Source organism: Mycteria americana, chromosome 18 (assembly GCF_035582795.1).
Source record: "Mycteria americana isolate JAX WOST 10 ecotype Jacksonville Zoo and Gardens chromosome 18, USCA_MyAme_1.0, whole genome shotgun sequence".
In the NCBI taxonomy this organism is placed as follows: domain Eukaryota; kingdom Metazoa; phylum Chordata; class Aves; order Ciconiiformes; family Ciconiidae; genus Mycteria; species Mycteria americana.
Genome location: NC_134382.1, coordinates 4,720,733 through 4,741,827, shown reverse-complemented (window position 1 = coordinate 4,741,827; position 21,095 = coordinate 4,720,733). Strand labels below are relative to the sequence as shown.

At 45.9% G+C, this 21,095-nt stretch overlaps 1 protein-coding gene across 6 annotated transcripts in view; it reads left to right on the top strand.

Moving 5' to 3' along the window:
- PRDM2 (PR/SET domain 2) overlaps positions 1-9,352 on the top strand; it is a 74,425-nt gene extending 65,073 nt beyond the window's left edge. For 5 of the 6 annotated variants that reach the window (XM_075520290.1, XM_075520292.1, XM_075520293.1 and 2 more), the window contains 2 exons: positions 6,640-6,775; positions 8,016-9,352. In XM_075520290.1, the coding sequence (XP_075376405.1) occupies positions 6,640-6,748 (109 nt within the window). In that variant the 3' untranslated portion in view covers positions 6,749-6,775; positions 8,016-9,352. The remainder of the gene's footprint in view (positions 1-6,639; positions 6,776-8,015) is intronic. The other variant, XR_012778300.1, reaches the window with a different exon arrangement.
- The last annotated feature ends 11,743 nt before the right edge of the window (positions 9,353-21,095 follow it).

The window sequence follows — 21,095 nt, the reverse complement described above, 5'->3', positions numbered from 1 at the left end:
TTGCTATTGAGTCACCTCTGACTACTGCTGCCCATGCATACTTCATCGCTTTTCGTTCTCGTTTTGCTGATCCTGCACATTTACTTCGCTTAGTAAGTCTTTAAAAATGCTTTTGGTAGAGTGTACTTTTGAAAGCCTGCATTTGAAAAAGAGCATTGAAATACTGCTTCTTTTTTTTTTTTTTTTTTTCCAGATACAAGGCAGTAAAACACTGAAACTCAAAGGGAAGCTTGAGCAGGCATCAAGTTGGAGGGAGGCTTTTTCTTAAGAGATAGGTAGCTGCTTCATTCTTCTAATTTATTCAAAGCTCGAGTGGTTTGTGGAACATAGTATAGTAATCAGCAACATGCACTTTGTGTCTGCTTATTTTTTGTAAGACTTTTATGTTTCACAAGCCAAACAGGGTCTCTGAGTCATGTTTTGGATGTCGGTACTCCCAGAAACTGCCAAAGGGTTGTGAGAAACAGCTTTGATTATTCAGCAGGTGACGTTCCATTTTTCAGAAATAACAGGCTCAGCATTCAGTCCGGATGGTGCAGGGTGGTATTACACGCTGGAGGTGTGCTGCCTTTCAAATGAACAGCAAAATTGAGACTTGCGCTACTCATAATGCCCTCTGTCAGTCAAAAAAGAATAATAATCTCCTCTCTGGGCCTGTTTCAGCAGACCCTGCCCCAGTTCCTTCTGCAGTTTAGGCAATGCTACTCAGCAAAGTTAAATGCCTACGGTAAAGTAAACGTGAGGCCTTTTTTTCAGGGAAGTGATTTTGTCGAGAATGCAGAGGATGTGCTACCTGCTACGGGCGTTTGAAGGCCCGGCAGCAAGTGGAAACGAGAGCTCAGTCTGTTATCCTCGCTGCAGTTCGGTGTTGAACCGTGAGCGCTGACGCTGCCCCAGTGCCGCTCGTGGGGGGGGTTTGCTTTGGAAGTGCTCGGGCAGACTGAGCAAACTCACCCTTGTGCAGATCGTCTGCGCGTAGCAGTTTGTCGTGTTCCAACTGTGACTTGATGGTAGAATTGATGTAGCATTTCATTTAGGTACTGTGATTTCTGCTAAACATTGCAGTGTGGAAGGAGGTAGGAAGATGAGAAATAATGAATTCTTCCATCATTGAGCTGCACTGAAGAGCTGCACGCTCAAACTCTGCTGTCATTGAAGTTTGACTGAAGTTGTATTCCCCATTCTTTATGGCAAATGCTTTCGCTCATCTGTCTTTTTAAATCAAAAGCACATTTTGTTCTGTGGCTTCTTTTTTATGTAATGAGATGTGCAGGACTGAGGGGTCATACTAGTTCTGCTAGCCTTCAGTAATCATTTGAACTCATTTGGAGTAACCATTTCTGCACAGAGCTAAATGAAAATCAACTACAGTCTTCCCTATGCCTGATAAAGTTTTCTCATGCTTTTCCTCTGTCATGAATGTGATTCAGTAGATAACAAACTTTTTATCAAATTATCAGATTAGATTACTTGACAGTGTAGAAGGTGTGTTTGAGTACTGCTATTTTTAATCCAACATTCTTCACCTTTTGGCTCGCACAATGCTCTGTGCTTCTTTAAAAGGGCAGAGATAAATTGCTGACGTGATAGTGTTCATCTAAATTTATAGACCTAGACCAAGATTTCTTAAAGTGACTAATAATTTCTTTGAGCTCAATTTGGAGTACCGTCAAGGAGACTGATTTTCTGAAAGAGCTCAGTAGCCATCCTCAGTGCTGAAGGCCTTTAAAGTGGCTACTTCAGATCACTAGTTGCTTTTGAAAATCTAGTTGTGTTTAAGTAAAATGGTATTGATACATTAATTTTAGGTCGTCCCCTAAGTGAGTTGTAGGCATAGTGTGAGATTTTTTTTCAACAGTCTCGATGTTGGTTTGGTGTTTGCCGCTGAAGTTAGTAGTGGTCTGAAGCAGGATTTCACTGGGAGTGGAACTAAGTCAACAATGAAGAAACTTGAACTCTAGAGCACGTGCATGAAACAAAACAATTTTTGAGTTATTGGGGAGGAGCAATGGTACTTTAAAGGTATTGAGTTCTTTGAACCACTGTGGTTAGAGAGCTGCTGTGTATCTTCTTGAAAGTTGAGAATGCAAAGGATCTCAGTAACAGGTTTTTCCAGTTTAGATTCATGAAAGACCTGACCATAAAATCATAATATTCATGTTGTGTCCTTTAGCATCACGTGATTGCAAGATAAAATCCTGACGTGTTCCAGCTTTTTCACCGCTTTCATAAATAAACGCACGTAAGTCTCAAAATAGCTGCAGTACAGCACGTTAAGATCCTTTTTGCGTTCTGCTGCTCTCCCATTTTTTTTTTTGTACACAGAAGCAGGACTCTTCCACAGAAAAGAGAGACATCCTTCTCAACAAAATTCTATCCACAAACCTTATTGTCCTGCTAAATATTTTGTTTCACTTAAAAAAAAAAAAAAAAGAGTTCCTATAATTGCTGGTTGATGTTTTCCCAAGTCCTTGTTTTGTGTATTTTCTTTCCCATTAAGCAGTATGCTAGTGCAAGAGAGTACATGCCAGTTAGGTTAGCAACACCATGTTTTAGTGCTCGCTGAGAGCAGAAATCCCAGAAATCTCATTTATCCATGCCCCGAACCCCCCCTCGCTTGCCTTCTGGCCTGTAAAATTACCTTGCCTAATTCTGCAAAGCCAGGAATTTAGGCTTAATCATCCACACCTCTTTATCTTTTTTTTCCCAGGCAGTGAATTATTTTAGAAGTCAGTCTGTGTCAGCTTAGACATTGTTTTATTTAAGAGGAATAAACACTTGATAGAGTATGTCCCTGACATGTCTGTTGTTGGAGCGTGTGTGTGTGTGTCTGAAACTTTGGACCACATGCGTGGGTTTTTTAGATTAGGAGTGTAGAACTATATGCCCTGCAAGAAAAACACTTTAATTGAGGTTAAAATGTGAACCTAAATTACCTGAATGTTTTATCACCTACTGCGATGACTTTGTTCGCTGAACTTCACTGGTGTGACCAGCAACCGTATCGGATCACTGCAGGCCTTCGTTCCCACAAGTAACGTGGCTTATTTTTCTGGGACATTTCTAGTGAACTAAACTGGCAACTTGGAAGAACGTTAATTGCACAAGTGTGGTAGAAGACAAGGTAATTTGCATTGAAAATACCAAATGTATTTTGAGAATGTCTGAGGGAAGGGTGTGCGCCAGGATCTGGTATTTTTACTAGCTGCCCAGCTTGCGTGTGCTGCTCATTTCAAGGCTCAGTGGCCTGGGAAGTTACATGCAAGTAGGAATTTGATTTAGACAAATAAGGTGAAACTTCTGAAGTATTCAGGAGACAATTTAACTTGGGGAAGAGTAATGCAGTGCGATAGGGGAACCTTTGCCTTTGTTCCTGCCTCTGCTTTAAGACTGCAGATTTTCTGGGTGACCTTGGCAAATCGCTTTCCTTCTGACTCAGTTCTGCATCTGAAAAATGGGGATTATGGTACTGACTCATACCACAAAACACTTTCAGATCCAAGGATGGAAGACTGTAAGACCTGGGATTTAGTAGATTTTTATTGCAGCGACTCTCGCCAAATTCAGTGATGTGTCTCTCTGTAGTTAGGGTGTGCTTTCAGTTGAGAGAGATTTAGGCCCTGTCTACATGTGAAAAAAAAAAAAAATTGTCATTTAACTTTTGGTTTAGCTTTAATTTATGGTATAGCTAGTACATTTACCAAAACTGTTTATCCTGATTTAGAAGTCCTAGTTGACAGAGACAACTTAGTGTAGATGAGTCCTTCCTGCTGCCTAACATTTGGTTTCTGTGCCCTTTTTCTTGCAAGCATAGTATGTTTTCTGATGCTATTCCTTTTTTTTCCTTTTTTTTTTTTTTTTTTTCTTTTTCTGGCTAGGACTGTTCCTAAACAATGCTCTTGACAGGGCTGGATGTAGCACGGGGCGTGCCGTCTGTCCTCTGCTGTTTGGTCCAGGAGCTGGACTGTGCGCTGTGGTGTGATGGGGCTGGGGTACGGCCCCCTCGCCCCTTCCCGACAAAGTCCTTATTGCTCAGCTGCATCGGCACAGGGCGTCTAAGAATTCCTTTTCTTTTGCCTGTCTCCAGTTACCCCATGATGGTGAAAGCAGGTGCAAAGTGACAGTGCTAAAAATAGCAATCTCCATAACTGTTCCTATGTGCGACGGGGGTATGTCAGCTCCCCTCCCCCTCGGAGATTAGCTTGCCTTGCAAACCAGGGACTTACTCCTAAAACATCCAGGCATCCCTCCATTTCTTTAAAAATAGAGTTATCGATCCCCTTCAGTTTCATCTCGGTACAGAGGAGGGCACTGATTTCCTAACTGCTTTCGCAGAGCAAACTTCGCTGCTCTGCCGAGCTGCACGGGGAGCCGTCGGTGGTTTGCCGTGTGGTCTCAATGCGTGGCTAATTGAGAGCAGAAGGGAAAGGAACAGTAAGAACTCCATTAAGAACTCAATTTCAATTGCTATCTGGAAAAACAATCCCTTTTTATCTTGTTCCTCTAATCCTCACCTTCCGAATAATAAGCCAGTGGTCTATTAGCTTTAAAGCTAGATGAAAGGAGGCTGTAGAGAGGTGGGGTCGGTCTCTTCTCCCAGGTCACAAGTGATAGGGCGAGAGGAAATGGCCTCAAGTTGTGCCAGGGGAGGTTTAGACTGGATATGAGGAAATTTTACTTCACTGAAAGGGTTGTCCAGCATTGGACCAGGCTGCCCAGGGCAGTGGTGGAGTCCCCATCCCTGGAGGTATTTAAAAGCCGTTTGGATGAGGTGCTTAGGGACATGGTGTAGTGGTGGGCTGGGCAGTGTTAGGTTTACGGTTGGACTCCATGATCTTAAAGATCTTTTCCAACCTAAACGATTCTGTGATTCTGTGAAATTAGGGGGTGAAAGATCCCTTTAGCGTACTGGTTTGGGGGGGGATGAGGGGCGTCATTTGAAAATGCAGGTCAGATTTTCTCAGATACTTTGTCTCTTTGGATTTGAGGCTTTTGGTTTTTTTTAAAGTTTCCCACAGGATCTAGGCATTGCGTGCAATAACACACAGATGTTATTGATTACAGAGGAACTTTTACAAGTCATAATTAATTTCTTGACATTAAGCATTACTTAAATGGAAACACTCTAAATAAAAAGAAACTAAAATGTCTCTCTTCTAGTTATAGTAAAGAACTGAAGCCAAACAAACTGAACTTATTTTGGATATTCTGCTGTTTCCCCTGGTAACAGCCCTTATATGGGACAACAAAATCTGGCTTTTGTTGACTTCCTCATTACCGCTTTCTGATTCTTACACACTAGATGAATGCTTCAGTATTAAATTCACAAAGGCTGGAGAGTATGATTTACATACAACAATAACAAAACTTTGGCAGACTGTTTTAACCACAAATTTTAATTTGGAAATAATTGAATTGCTTACTTTTCAAAATTTCTGTGGTTTTGTTTTTGTGTTGTAATGGAAAATTTTGCATTTCTTTATGTCTAAGTTGCAGTTACACTGCACTACAAAATCTGTATGTAAGGACAAACAGTAACTGAAATCGCCTTTAAAGGGTGTATATATTGAACTCTAAAAATAACCTGGAGAAAAACCTCACTTTTAACTTTTCTTAGACATATTGTTATGTAATAAAATGGTATTTCAAAAGGTGTTCCCTTGGAAGAACATAAGTAGTTGGTTTTGGTTAGGCTTTTGAAGAAGTTGCGTGTGCAAGGTCGGTACGTAATTACCGCAGGTCTGGGGGTGCACAGGTGCGAGGGGGAGCAGACATGCAGCTGCATGCGCCCAGGAGGTGCAAGTATGTGCAAGCTAGCAAAAGATGCTGAATTTAAAAACAAATAGGGGAATTTTTTTTTATCTTTTAGTGTAAGGAAGTTTAGCTTGGGTATATGTTTGAACTGAGATTGTATGTTTAGAATAGAGCATAAGCCTTTCTACTTCCCGTGCTTGGACTCATGTTTTCAGGTGTTCTTCTTGAAATCGTGATCAGCAGAGATGTAATACTGTCGGTTAAAATCTCCGATTTTCACTTTCCCTTTGGGATTCTTGGAGTTGGTCTAAAATATGAAGCGAAATAACGTATCATCTGCAATAAAGGCACTATAGCAGCGCTCACTGTAGTGACCTGTATGCGTCATTGCCAAGTCTGCCAGTGCTATAGTGGCAAAAGTGTACTGCAGTCTTTGACCTTGGGAAGAATGACCAGATGTGCTATTATGCTTAAATAAAGTAAAATTCTTTTGCCATAAATATGTGTTTTAAAACCTGATATGGACTGTCCTGAGAAAACAGACCGTGGCTCTCTTAGTTGTTCTTTACATAACTGTGGATTTTTCTGTCTGTCCCAGTTGGAGGGTCTCTAACTGGGACATCGGGTGGGAGGCTGGATGCAAGTTCCAGTTGACATTGTCTGTTTCCTACTTAAATGAACTAACAGGGTAGGTTCAGAACAAGGCAAAAAACCCCTCTTGCCTTCTGAAGTGGCTCTCAGTACTTGCAGTGTGGGTGGCCTGTAGGCTTTCTTTCTCATCACTTACTAAAGTCCCTATAAGGCCCTAAAGCGTGTCTCTGGGGTTTTTTTTTTCCCCTGGTACCCTAATGCATGTGTATGAGTTTCTTCTGCCTCTTTGTACAGTTACAGACTCCGCATGGCCTCTAGATGTCCCTCCTCCTCTTCGCATAACACCAGCACCCGGCAATGCAAGAAGTCCAACTGCACCGCATCCCACTTCTTCAAGGAATAGACTCTTCTGCATGTCCAACCAAACCAGGTACAGCAACGCAGCCAGGCGCTGCCACGGCAGGATGCGCGGAGCTTACCTATCTTGTGTTTCTGTGGCAAGGAGTGCAAAGCACTTTACAGATACTATCCGAGCCTCAGGAGACCCACAGCGTCATTGCTCTTGTTGTAACCGGTCACTGGTAAGAAAGCAGGCGTGAAGGGGGAGAGCAAGGTGCCCTATGTCAGAAACGGGGCCTCTGAGTTAAATCAAGCACAAGGGAGAAGGTCTTCTCTCGTGATGTGTACTTACATTCTCTGGATCAAAAGGATCTGTTAGGGCAGAGTCAGCTCTTTAGCCTCATGGAAGATGTAAGGAGAGTTTTCTTTTGTTTATGAGCTCTTAAGACCCGAGGAGTTGCTCCTCTGGGTCCTGTGGGGAGCTTGAAGATGGTGGTAATTTTTGTAAGGATGGGGTTTGTCCCGTCTCAGAAGCAGTGCTAGCTGTATCTGATCACAGTAGTGGGCAAAGTCCTTTGAGATCTTTTAGGCTGAATGGGTAAACACTGAACAAATATTAACTCTGACCAAAAAAAAATTGCCTGGGAGTGTGTCTTATGGCTGGCTGCTTTGGTTGAATGCCAGGAGCTCAAAGACCAGTATTGCAATGCAAATTGCAGTGCCAAGATAACATACAAAAACATTAGTTGGGGTTGTGGAGAGATTAACTGGTGTAATGAAGCTGTATGGGCTTGGACAAATTAATGACCTGGTCCAGTGTTATTGGTGAAGCTGAACTGATTTCCTGTTGGTTGACTTTAAACAAGACACTGTCTTCTGCTCCTTCATTTCCCCACCTGTAACATGCAGATAATTGCCTCCTTTATACCGATGTAATAGCTAATGAACATTACTTACATGTGTAAAGTTAAAGGTGCCAGCAAAATCAATGAGTGCCAGCAAAATCAAAATGCCGCAGCCTGAAATGTATTCTTTGTTAAATATGTTCAAAAAAAAAAAAAAATTGGGGGAAAAAGTTAGTAAAATTCTGAAGTTTACTGCCTCCCAAATAATGGGAGTGGTTGCTAATGAAATGTTAACATCCCTGACTGCAGCATAGACCATTTAGTTGTGGGAAACCCAAGCAAAAGTTAAATCATGGGCATGTCTTTCCTGCGCAGCACTCGCTAAATGACTTGTCCTGCTTCCAGCGCAGTGTAACGGGGCAGTTACTCTGACTGCTTAATCTTAAAGCTGACTCTGATTAAATGCAACTCTCTGTGTGTTTTCAGGTACTAGGAACTTTTGACTGGAAAAGGTGAGGTGAAGTAATCCTCAAGCATTATCCTCTCCTGCTTTTTCTCAGATGAGGTGAGACCAGTTCCTCTGCAGATAACAGGGACAGCGGTTTCTTCTGCTGGAAGCAATGGCGTGCTTCTGTCATATCGTCCTTCCTTCCAGAGGGAGAGGGAGAGAGCGCAGAGCAGGGCTCCTGCCTTCTCCAGAGAGTGATGAACTGTGGATGCTGGTGAGAGGGTGATCTCGGGGTCCCCTGCCACGTGGAGTCCACGCATCAACAGCCAGTGGAATAGCACGGAGAAATGTTCAGACATTCGCAGGCAGATTAACCATGTTCAGAGGGTTGATGGGTCTGGATGAGTCTCCTCTTTCTGGTAGAACACAGAGGGGTTTAACATACTATGCAATTAAATTCTGAAAAGACTGTTACATCGTTTTAGTTTCTACTTTACATCCTAACGGGTAAAGAACTGGGCATCCCACAAAAATCCACTGAAGGGAGTGGTAGGTTTTGCTGAGGTTTCCACATCTGAAGTCTATGGGTACCCCAGTCTCTTGACTTTGTACCATTAGCTTTAACGGGCATGATGCCATTGCTTTCAAAGTGTGTCAGGACCCACATTTTTTTGGAAGGCCACCTGTTAAGTGATCTCTGTGAAATGCACTGATAGCCCAGTTTCACAAAGGGACAAGCATCCATTTCTCAAAAGCTGCCGTTACATTTGTCACCAGTCTGGTACTCTTATTACAGTCAGGATTTATTTCTTTAGTGAGAGCGTCAAACGTGCACGTTGCTGTGTGGTATCAAGCAACGCTTTTCCTTAAACACAGAGCTTGTGTTTGCGACTCTCGATACAAGCATGTTGAGTTTCAGTGGTCCTGTGGAGAGGGCATCCATGAAGGGAGCTGGCAGCCAGTAAAGACAAGTTGCAGAAACATACAGGTCAGTTGGTAAAATGCAGTGCAAAAAGGTCTCTTACCTCTTGCTCCAAAATGGTGACAATCACACACAGGTGCATCATCTGGGGGTGCTTCTCCGGGCCCCTGCAGTTTCACCTCTGAGATGAAAGGTTCCTTCTGTCGAGACAAGTTTTTGCAGGATCCCCACTAATGTAGCGTCCGGGTTTGGGATTTTTCAAGGATGCCAAGGGGGTCGACTGCCCTATTTCCCCCTTATTTCAGTCCATTTATTCCTCTCCTTGTCTTTGCACTCCGCACAGATAAGCACATGTCTGTGTATGCACACGTTAGTTGAGACGAAACAAGTGCCCGGTTGATACTCCTTCCCACCGCCCTGAAAAAGTCAAAAAAGGATCAATTTTATATATATCTCTACATATATATATGACATATATATTAATATATATATGTATGAAATTGCTGAAAACAGTTAATTTTGTTATAGTTTTGATGAAAATCAAATTGTTCAAAATGAATACAAAAGCTTTAAACTAAAAACATTGGGTTTGTTCACTGTAAAAATGTTTTAGCTACATGTTGTTTGAGTTGGAAAGAAAAGGTCTTCGGGATCTTGTATTATCTAGCTACAGATTTTTGGGTTAAACCCCTATTGGAGGCTTTCGAAGTGCAATTGTGGTTTGGGGGAAGGCTGAGATGCTGAGAACTAGATGAGCCATAAAAAGCTACGTCCCCTCCCATGTTGGAAGTGATGCTTCCAGTTGAAGACTGTGAGACCGTTGAGATACAGGCTTTGTGGGGAGAGCTTGTGCCATTGCTGGCTGCTCTGTCTCTGTCCTAGAGTGGAGAGTCTCTACGATTTGTCCCCTCTTGAGCTTTTGCTAGCAATAATTTCCTCTTGAAATACGTGATGTACCTAATTCCAAACGAAGGCTGAATTTTTTCATAGCAGCCTTGGAAGACTGAGATTCTCATTATTCTTTAAAACTAGTTGGAAGTGAGTATCCAAATCTGCTAGGCAGCTTGGTAAATCTTGGTCAAATAGCACAGAAATTAAGTGTCCTGGCCTTATGTATATCTCAAAGAAGCTGGTGTGCACATACAGCTCTCTAATCAGTTTGGCTCACTTAAGTTTTGCACGTTATCTTTATATTTTCTCTCCACGTTTTCTCCTTCCTCTCATCATCTAGTATTAGTATGGTAAACCCTGTTCTTTCAAACAGGAATTATCTTCCTGTGTGTCTGGACAACATCTAGGTAATTTGAAAAATGAGTATACAGTGCTAATAAAACCCAGCTCCAATATACTCTGTCTTGAAGCACCAGTACGATATGCCCTTGGTTTTCCCAGTGCAGCTTTGTTAGGCATTTTGTTGAAGATCACACTTACTATATAAATTTTCACTGGTCACTTGAGGATTGTTGCTGAGGAAGAGCTTTCTTGCCACGCAGCCCAAATCCTGCTTTAAACAATCAGTTCTTCTGAGACCCACTCGACTTCCAGCAACAGTAAGTTAAATTAAGTACAGAGTTTCTGGCACGGATGCTGCTGAGTTTAGTGCCTTTAAGGCATACCAATGAGGTTATTAGAGGTCACTTTTGTGCAATTTATTTTTGCTGCTTTTTTTAGCGTGGTATTAACTGTAATAACTGACAAACTCAAGGAGAGAAGTATGTAAATTGTTGTGATATACGAACATTTTTCCCAGAGAAATTCTGGTTTATCACACAAGCCTGTAAATATGTATTTACAATTTTAAAAGCACGTCTTTATGTCCCTGGTTGTAAATGCTCCGTTTTTAAAGTTTTATAACATGTGTTACTCAACCAAGAGACCACAGCACACAGCTTTATATTGTACTGGTCTATTTGAAGGATCCATTACGGTCTAAGCTGTGGCAGAAAAATATCCATGCCACTGACAAGAAATAACCCACGGTTGCACCAGACTTTGCATCATTTTCCCTCAGATAACAAATGCAGTTTTTTGGGAGGGTGGGGGAGTTGATTTTTCTTGCAGAAAAAAGAATCCGTTCAAAATGGTGTCATTTCTCTAGAACGCTGAGGATATTTTACTCACAGTAAATTCAGGAAAGTATGCCATTTTTTTTTTTCCAGGGGAGAATTTCACAGTTTTGCAGCAAATTTTTAACCTCCCCCGTGCCTGCTGATGAAACGTGAAATTTTGCCCTTGACTAATATCACAAGTTCTTGTGAAAATTCAAGGAGAGGGTGGGGAAAAAGCTCAGGTTTTGCATGTAGGAATTTGCGAGGCTGACACCGGTAGCTCTGCAGTGCTCTCATGACAATGCTGATACTGAGAAGTTTATTAAAAATAAACTGTGTGGAGATGTGGTATTACCTGGTTGGTGCTTGGGTTCTGAACATTGCTCTGGAAGACTGAAAGCTCTGTTGTCTGTCCGCCATGTAAAGAAAAAGAACAACAATAAATTAATGTGACAAACCGCATCATGGAAATATTTATTATTATTTCGGCAAAGGAAGTCTTCAACACGGAGATCCAACGTATTCTAGCTCTGAAATGGCTGAATGGGTTGGGGTTTTTCTGGTGGGTGGCAGGAGAGGAGGAAGGAGATAGAAATGTCACCTTGGTCTATCAAGCTCCATGCATGCTCACAGTAGTTACTGCAGCCCGAGCTCTCCTGACAGCCTCAGGCTCTGGGTCTACACACTTGGGTAAGCACACGCAAGCCCTTTGTAGTTTGGACTCTCCATTCAAAGCCAAACCTCTTGTTGAAGCGTTGCAGAAGCAACACAGTACAATGAACTTCAAGGGCTGCTGTCCTCTATCGGAAGGTGAAGGTTTGAGCAGGGCATGAAGTGGGAGGGTTTTCTGCTTCCTAGAAGTGGTCCCTGTTTCGTTCCTCTCTGTTAAAGAATATGCTCCATCACAACACCTTGAGGGGGAATTTTATACCTTGTCCAGGGCCGTGGGACTTGGCACTTTTGTAAGGGAATCGCTGAGGCTCAGTGGGCAGCCGCTCATCACTGGTGCATTAATTCAGCCACATTCTTTAAAAAAAAAAAGCAGATAAACAGGTTTGGGAACAGCTGAAGTATAGGTATTAATATTAATTTCACATAGGCTAAAAATGGCTCTTTCGCCCCAGAAAATCTGAAGATTCCTTATGCATTATAAATCTGACCTGTTAGTAAAAAATCACGTTGTCACCGTTGCGTGTTGCTGCCTTGCCTGCAGCAGCCTAAGTCAGTCATCCTCCTCTTGCAGTGTTGCAGCCTACCTGATTTTTATTAAATGGCCTTCAGTTTCAGTTAAGTTTTGAGTGATCGGATTTTGCTGAACTGTAATTCTCTCCCTGCATGAGAATCTTCTGAAATATTCTTTGACTAAATAGCTGCATACTTTCTTTCATCTGCCTGTGCTGTCACAGGAAGCAGAACTAATTACTCCTTTTTATAAGAGCTGTGGTTTTTTTGGAAGAACGCTACCTTCAACAACAGGCAAGGAGGAAAAGCTTTCTCGTAACGAAGCTACTGCCTTAATGCTGTTTGTTGCACCGCTGTATGTATCGCGCTGCTTGCAGCTGCCAGGAGGCAGAAGGACGCAGACCACACGACACGGCCGGTGGCAGAATCCCCTTACAAAATCTCAGTTAGGAAAACCAGTTAGGCTGTTTTCAGCCTTTGATGCCAATTGTAAATCGTCTTTCAAGGCGATAGGACATACAGAGTATTGTGTGTGCTCAAGAAAAAAACCCAAACCCTTAGTGGAGATGGAGGACACAAGTACATCGCACCTGAGATCCCCAGCAGCTTGTCCTCTCATACGTGAGATGGGTCAGCGGTGGAAGAACAGTAGAAATAGAAATGTCCATCAAGCACTGCTGAGTAACATTTTCCTGGATTATGAGCAACGGAGCCTTCCACCTCTGGGTCGTTGGCTTGCATCAAGCCAAGGTCGTTGCTCAGAAATCGTTGCGGCTGATGGCCAGCAGCCTGGGTGAAATGAACAGCGGATGCTCCCAGCCCAGTCCCACAAGGGCAGCGGAGGGCGTGCAGAAACAGAGCTGCGCCTTTTGCTGCAAGAGACGTTTCTGTCAGTTTAGGGATGAGCTAGCCTGGGAAGTTGACAGCGAAGCACGTTCTGGCCTACTGATCATGAACAATCATCATTTATTCTCAAGTGAAGAAGAGGAGGGGGACAGGCAGGTGCTTGGGGGGTAGGAGAGAATTTCAAGCTGTGCTGCATTTGTTTTATGACTTGCTTTGCAGCTGCCTTGGAAGAAGAAGAGGCAGTTGTTAAAGATTAGACTGCTCTGGAAATATTATCTTAGATATGAGACGCTAATGCAAATAGGCTCCCCCCCTCTCCCCCTTCTACTGCTCTGCTAAGTTTTGGGTCACCTTGACTTTAGCAGGGCTTAGCAGGGTTGGACGTCTTTTTATTAACTTTTTTTGCCCTTGCTTTGCCAGTGGCTCTGCAAAGAACTAGGCGAGAGGGTGTTATCTCCAGGCTCATCTCCTCCTCACCCCTCCAGCTGAAGCTCTGTGCAACAGACTGTCTGGGGACCAGCGCTACCTCAGAAAATCTGTGCTATAAAATATACTGCTCATTATTGTACTCACATCCTGTCATCTATGCAATGTATTTACTCTCCCATACCTTGAATCTTCCTACAGCCAGAGTGCTTAACTGGCAGACTCCCTGAACTTCATTCTTTGGTCTCTCTATTAAGTGGAGTGATTAAGGTTTACCTAGGGTATATCGATTTAGGAATGCATCTTTCTTTAACCTTGAGAACTGAAATATCCAGACTATTTCCTTTAGTACTCTGTCCTAGTAGATAATGTCTGTATCTGAATTCAGCTTCTCTTTGTGCCTAGCACTGACTGATTAGAGTCCTTTAATAGTTGGTATTTCTTTTCTACAAGGATATTTATACATTAATGAAGCCATACTTCAGTCTTACTTTTGATAAACTACCTGCAGAATTCTTGAAGTCTTTTAGAGTAGGACTTCTTCTCTCTGCACCACTTACATAATTTTCTTCTGTAGCATTCAAACTTTTATTTTTTGGAAAGAATAAAACCCAACCAAACAAAATTGTCTTTCAGCCAAGAATTGATGGAGGTGTAATCTGAAGGAAGGGAGAAATATGTTTAATTGCTGTCTCTGATGCCAAACCTTGAGTGCATTGCTTCAAATTCATTGTGAGTTCTACAAAATACTTAGTTTTCCTTGTGTGACACAGGCATCAGAATTGCATAAAGGTTCCAGAAGTGATCTCAGTAACGTTGTCTGCGGAGGAATAATTGCATCCATGCTTCCCCATGCATCCAGCCAATGATTTTGCCAGCCCTCCTTGTGACAGTGCTGTGCTGGAAGCAAATGCAAAAATCCTTATCTGTTATTTTTTTCAGAGTCTCTGCCTCGTAACAGTGAAACACGGGCTTCTGCCACACAAGACGTGAGTTCTCACTTGTTATTATTCGTTGCTGATGACATCTCATTGAGGATAATGGCTGAATTTTTCCATGTTCTTTCCTGAGTCTCCCTCCATTACGGAATCCTTTGCTACTAAGAACTTATGGGGGGGGGGAATAACCCCCATATATTGCACAGGGTATTTCTAGAGATGTTAAATATCACTGTAATGAAACGCCTATCCTATTGATGTAATGAGTTTAACCGAGTTTCTTTCCCTTTCATACATATTCATGTGGCACATTGTTGTCTGTTCAGTGAGATAATTACAGAATCACAGAATCGTATAGGCTGCAAAAGACCTTTAAGATCATGGAGTCCAACCGTAAACCTAACACTGCCCAGCCCACCACTACACTGTGTCCCTGAGCACCTCATCCAAACGGCTTTTAAATACCTCCAGGGATGGGGACTCCACCACTGCCCTGGGCAGCCTGGTCCAATGCTGGACAACCCTTTCGGTGAAGTAAAATTTCCTCATATCCAGTCTAAACCTCCCCTGGCGCAACTTGAGGCCATTTCCTCTCGCCCTATCACTTGTGACCTGGGAGAAGAGACCGACCCCACCTCTCTACAGCCTCCTTTCAGGCCGTTGTAGAGAGCGATGAGGTCTCCCCTCAGCCTCCTTTTCTCCAGGCTGAACAACCCCAGCTCCCTCAGCCGCTCCCCATCAGCCTTGTGCTCCAGACCCTTCCCCAGCTCCGTTGCCCTTCTCTGGACACGCTCCAGCCCCTCAATGTCTCTCTGGGAGTGAGGGGCCCAGCACTGAACACAGCATTCGAGGTGCGGCCTCACCAGTGCCGAGTGCAGGGGCACGGTCACTGCCCTGCTCCTGCTGGCCACGCTAGTGCTGATACAAGCCAGGATGCCATTGGCTTTCTTGGCCACCTGGGCACACTGCTGGCTCATGTTCAGGTGGCTGTCGACCAACACCCCCAGGTCCTTCTCTGCGGGGTCCTTTCCAGCCACTCTTCCCCACGCCTGTAGCGTTGCATGGGGTTGCTGTGGCCCAAGTGCAGGAGCTGGCACTGAGCCTTGTTGAACCTCACACAATTGGCCCCAGCCCATCCATCCAGCCTGCCCAGGTCCCTCTGCAGAGCCTTCCTGCCCTCCAGCAGATCAACCCTCCCACACAACGTGGTGTCACCTGCAGACTGACTGAGGGTGCACTCCATCCCTTCGTCCAGATCATCGATAAAGATATTAAACAGGACTGGCCCCAGCACAGAGCCCTGGGGACACCGCTTGTGACCGGCCGCCAACTGGAGTAAACTCCATTCCCCACCACTCCTTGGGCCCGGCCATCCAGCCAGGTCTTTACCCAGCGAAGAGTACACCCGTCCAAGCCATGAGCAGCCAGTTTCTCCAGGAGAATGCTGTGGGAAACCGTGTCAAAGGCTTTACTGAAGTCTAGGTAGACAACATCCACAGCCTTTCCCTCATCCACTAGGCGGGTCACCTTGTCGTAGAAGGAGATCAGGTTGGTCAAGCAGGACCTGCCTTTCCTGAACCCATGCTGGCTGGGCTTGATCCCTTGGTTATCCTCTACATGCCGTGTGATGGCACTCAGGATGATCTGCTCCATCAGCTTCCCTGGCACCGAGGTCAGGCTGACAGGCCTGTAGTTCCCCAGGTCCTCCTTCTGGCCCTTCTTGAAGATGGGCGTCACATTAGCTAATCTCCAGTCAGCAGGGACCTCCCCAGTTAGCCAGGACTGCTGGTAAAGGATGGAAAGGGGCTTGGTGAGCACTTCTGCCAGCTCCTTCAGCACTCTCAGGTGGATCTCATCAGGCCCCATAGATTTGTGAGTGTCTAAGTGGTGCAGCAGGTCACTGACCATTTCCCCCTGGATTATGGGGGCTCCATTCTGGTCCCCGTCCCTATCTTCCATCTCCAGGGGCTGGGTACCCAGAGAACAATTGGCCCTGCTATTAAAGACTGAGGCAAAGAAGGCATTAAGTACCTCAGCCTTTTCCTCAGCCTTGGTCACTGTGTTCCCTCCCCCGTCTACTAGGGGCTGGAGATTCTCCTTAGCTCTCCTTTTGCTGCTAATGTATTTGAAGAAGTGGTTTTTGTTGTCTTTTACAGCAGCAGCCAGATTGAGCTCTAGCTCAGCTTTGGCCCTTCTAATGTTCTCCCTGCACAGCCTCGCTACACCTTTGTAGTCCTCCTGAGCTGCCCGCCCCTTCTTCCAGAGGTCACAGACTCTCCTCTTTTTCCTGAGTTCCAGCCAGAGCTCTCTGTTCAGCCAGGCCGGTCTTCTTCCCGCCGGCTCGTCTTTCAGCACCTGGGGACAGCCCGCTCTTGTGCCTTTAGGACTCCCTCCTTAAGGAAGGTCCAGCCTTCCTGGACCCCTTTGCCCTTTAGGGCTGCCTCCCAGGGGACTCTCTCGACCAGGCTCCTAAACAGGCCCAAGTCCGCCCTCCGGAAGTCTAAGGTGGCAGTTTTGCTGACCCCCCTCGCCGCTTCTCCACGTATCAAAAACTCTATCATTTCGTGATCGCTCTGCCCAAGACGGCCTCCAACCATGACATGGCTCACCAGTCCTTCTCTGTTGGTGAACAAGGGGTCCAGCGGGGCCCCTTCCCTCGTTGGCTCCCTCACCAGCTGTGTCAGGAAGGTCTCTGCCACACGCTCCAGGAACCTCCTGGACTGTTTCCTCTCTGCTGTATTGCATTTCCAGCAGACAGCCGGCAGGTTGAAGTCCCCCACAAGAACAAGGGCTAGCGATCGTGAGGCTTCTCCCAGCTGCTTATAGAATAGTTCATCTGTCTCCTCATCCTGGTTGGGGGGTCTGTAACAGACTCCCACCACAATATCTGCCTTGTTGGCCTTCCCCCTGATTCTCACCCATAGACACTCCACCCTATCATCACCATCATCGAGCTCTAAACTATCCAGGCACTCCCTGACGTATAGGGCTACCCCACCGCCTCTCCTGCCTCACCTATCCCTCCTGAAGGGTTTATAGCCATCCATCGCCCCACTCCAGTTGTGCAACTCATCCCACCACGTTTCCGTGATGGCCACCATATCATCGTTTTCCTGATGTACAATGGCTTCCAGCTCCTCCTGCTTGTTGCCCATGCTGCGTGCATTGGTGTAGAGGCCCTTCAGCTGGGCTGTCGTCCGTGTCTCCTTCATAGAAGGACACCCCTTGTGTGCTTTGAGGGGTTTCACTGGCATTGCCCTCTGGGCTCCTATTGCCTCAGTATCCCCTAGCTCAACTCTGCTCGACCTCGGCTGTGCCCCAGCGTACCCCGCACATCTCAGAGACACAGGCCGAGTGCCCTCGCTGGCACCCGCTCCCTCTAACCGTGGCACGTCGTCCCTCAGCTTCCCTCGGGCAAGCCTGATATTATCCCCCTCCCCCTTCGGGTCTAGTTTAAAGCTCTGTCGATGAGCCCCGCAAGTTCCTGACAAAGATTCTCTTTCCTCTTTGAGAAAGATGAATCCCATCAGACGCCAGCAAACCTGGTGCTGAGTAGGCCATCCCGATGTCAAAAAAACCAAATCCGTGGTGATGACACCAACCACATGTGGACACCTTCCACATTACATGTGGAAGAGAAGCAGATATCCATTAAGCTGGCATTTACAAGGCTCTTCTGTCCTGATGTGAACTGCTTCTGTGCTGCTGTCGCTGTGGACTGGGTGCTGGAGGTGCACAAAACCACTCCCTTTGCGTTTCAGGACTTCTGAACTCTCTGTCAGATCAACGGATCATCAGTGTGGAGAAATTGCGTTGCTACATCCTCCTAAAATGACATGGGGAGTCTTGTCAGCAAAGACACGAGTCGCCCCAGACCGAGTGCTAATAAAGGTGCGTTAGATGGACTTTTCATTGCACTTGGTGCGTTGATGGTAACTCAACTGCGGTGTTACTAAGCTGCTTGTGTTGTTACTGCATCAGAGGAAATTACCTGATGGACAAATCTGTTCGGCTCCATCAATGAACTCCTTTGCTAAGCAGAAATACTATAATCATATTGTCTCTGACCAGGAAGCTGACAGCAACCTGGGGTAGAACAAGGCTCTTCAAAGACGGGATGCCCCGTGGCGGTCTGGTAGATCTGAGATGAAGGGAGTAGACCACTTGAAGTCTACTGCAGTGTTACTTGCGTGAATTTTTCATTTGAAAAGGAAGCAAGCGCCCAGCTGAGATCGCATCTCTCTTCTTCTTGGTAATCGAAAGGCACACAAGACCAAATCTACCCCTTGGCAGCTAAGGCTTTGTCTGTGACAAAGCTCACAGGAAGCAAACGCAGATGAAGAGAGTGAATTTTCATTTCTAGAGATGACTGTCAGAAACACAGGCTTTCAGAGCCAGTGATCATCTGAAAGCCTTAATGACTGCACAGAACTCCTACAGAGAAAGTGAAGGTCTTTCAGAGCAAAACTGCCCGTGAGAGCTCAGTCCGAGGCGGTCACAGTCACTGGACATCTTTTGTGTTCCCTTTTGGTGGCCACGGGGCAGCTATCGGAGTGCTGTACCCATAGATGCTCTTGGCCGTGTACGGGATTTCCCATTAGCCAGGCTGCCAGACCGATGACTCGGGTCTGGCAAGCCCTGCAGGCGCTGGCAGAGTGCAACGTAAGGAAACGCTTGGTGTTTTGAGAAGGGCTGCAGAGGTAATCAAGTTACCTGGTTGGGTTTTTTTGCCAATGGAAGTCTTTTCATACATATTTGAGAATGCCGCCATTGTTTTTATGTCTCATTAAGCTTAAAAGAAGCTGAAACTTCCCGGTTTAGCACACAGCTTGCGTTAGGAAGCAGAAGAGCAGAATAAGCTCCCACTTACTAATGGGTAGGGATTGATCCTTTCCCTTTCACCTTCCTCCCGCGCTGCCAGTGCAGCACGTCCACATGTTTCATTCACTGCGTGCAAGCACAGCACCTCTTAAACTGAGCTCCAGTGTCTTCAGAAGGGTCACGTTATTCCTAACCCTGATGTTTTTCCTTCTCACCTAAAAAGATAAGCTTCGAGTCAGGTTCTCTATCAGGTGATTCGTAGTTATTTTCTATGTGGAGGCAATCGCTGTAGCCGATGGAGTTAGCAGGGACACCTGCAGAATGGGGGGGGGCCTTAAGGAACCTTGTACATGTTAAATAAACCTCAGATTGTTGTGGCAAGCACAGAAGCCCAGAGGAGGAAATCTGGCATTGGATCCTGCATGGGACTGGGCACAGCAAGGCAGTTGTCAGCTGTGTGGGTAAAATTCAGGTGAGCTGCGGTGAAATAAGCGGAAAATGTCGTAGGAAAATTTCTGTACCTCTTAGAGGGTCATTTCTTAGGAGCAAAATGTGCCGAGCTAAACTGGAGCATCCCTTGGCCTGCTGTGCAGAGGGAAGGTCAGGCGCCGGGGTCCTCCCGCGCTGTTGGTCTCCTCCCAGCGTCTCGCTGGGCGAGAAGGTAATCGATGCTGAGCAGGTACACAGCTCCCAGACCAGCCCAAACAAGAGGGCTTGTTTTCTTGCTTTCTGGTTTTTAGGGACATGTACTGACTTGATCTAATGGCTGCAAGCTGTGAACAATGGTGTTAAATGAAGCGTGGTCGCGCAGCTTGTTGTGTAACCACTGCGGCGCGCTGGGCTGTACACAGTGCCCCATATAGAGCCATCAAACCCCGCTCCTGAGAGCAGGAGGTGGTGGGGAGCCTGCTGTCTCCCCAGCCCTGTAGCTACAAGGCATGCTGCGGAAATCAAGCAGCAAACAGGCTTTAACACTTTCCCGCTTTCTCTATTCCCTCTCTGGGAAGGTTTCTCCGACCCGGGGTGGCCGTCCTATCAGTGACAGAGTTCTTAGCACCTGCAAAATACAGATTTTCTAAGACCTTTGGGTGGGTTTTTTTTTTTTCTTTTCAAGAATCACAGAATCACAGAATCGTATAGGTTGGAAAAGACCTTTAAGATCATGGAGTCCAACCGTAAACCTAACACTGCCCAGCCCACCACTACACCATGTCCCTGAGCACCTCATCCAAACGGCTTTTAAATACCTCCAGGGATGGGGACTCCACCACTGCCCTGGGTAGCCTGGTCCAATGCTGGACAACCCTTTCCGTGAAGTAAAATTTCCTCATATCCAGTCTAAACCTCCCCTGGCACAACTTGAGGCCATTTCCTCTCGCCCTATCACTTGTGACCTGGGAGAAGAGACCGACCCCACCTCTCTACAGCCTCCTTTCAGGCCGTTGTAGAGAGCGATGAGGTCTCCCCTCAGCCTCCTTTTCTCCAGGCTGAACAACCCCAGCTCCCTCAGCCGCTCCCCATCAGCCTTGTGCTCCAGACCCTTCCCCAGCTCCGTTGCCCTTCTCTGGACACGCTCCAGCCCCTCAATGTCTCTCTGGGAGTGAGGGGCCCAGCACTGAACACAGCATTCGAGGTGCGGCCTCACCAGTGCCGAGTGCAGGGGCACGGTCACTGCCCTGCTCCTGCTGGCCACGCTAGTGCTGATACAAGCCAGGATGCCATTGGCTTTCTTGGCCACCTGGGCACACTGCTGGCTCATGTTCAGGTGGCTGTCGACCAACACCCCCAGGTCCTTCTCTGCGGGGTCCTTTCCAGCCACTCTTCCCCACGCCTGTAGCGTTGCATGGGGTTGCTGTGGCCCAAGTGCAGGAGCTGGCACTGAGCCTTGTTGAACCTCACACAATTGGCCCCAGCCCATCCATCCAGCCTGCCCAG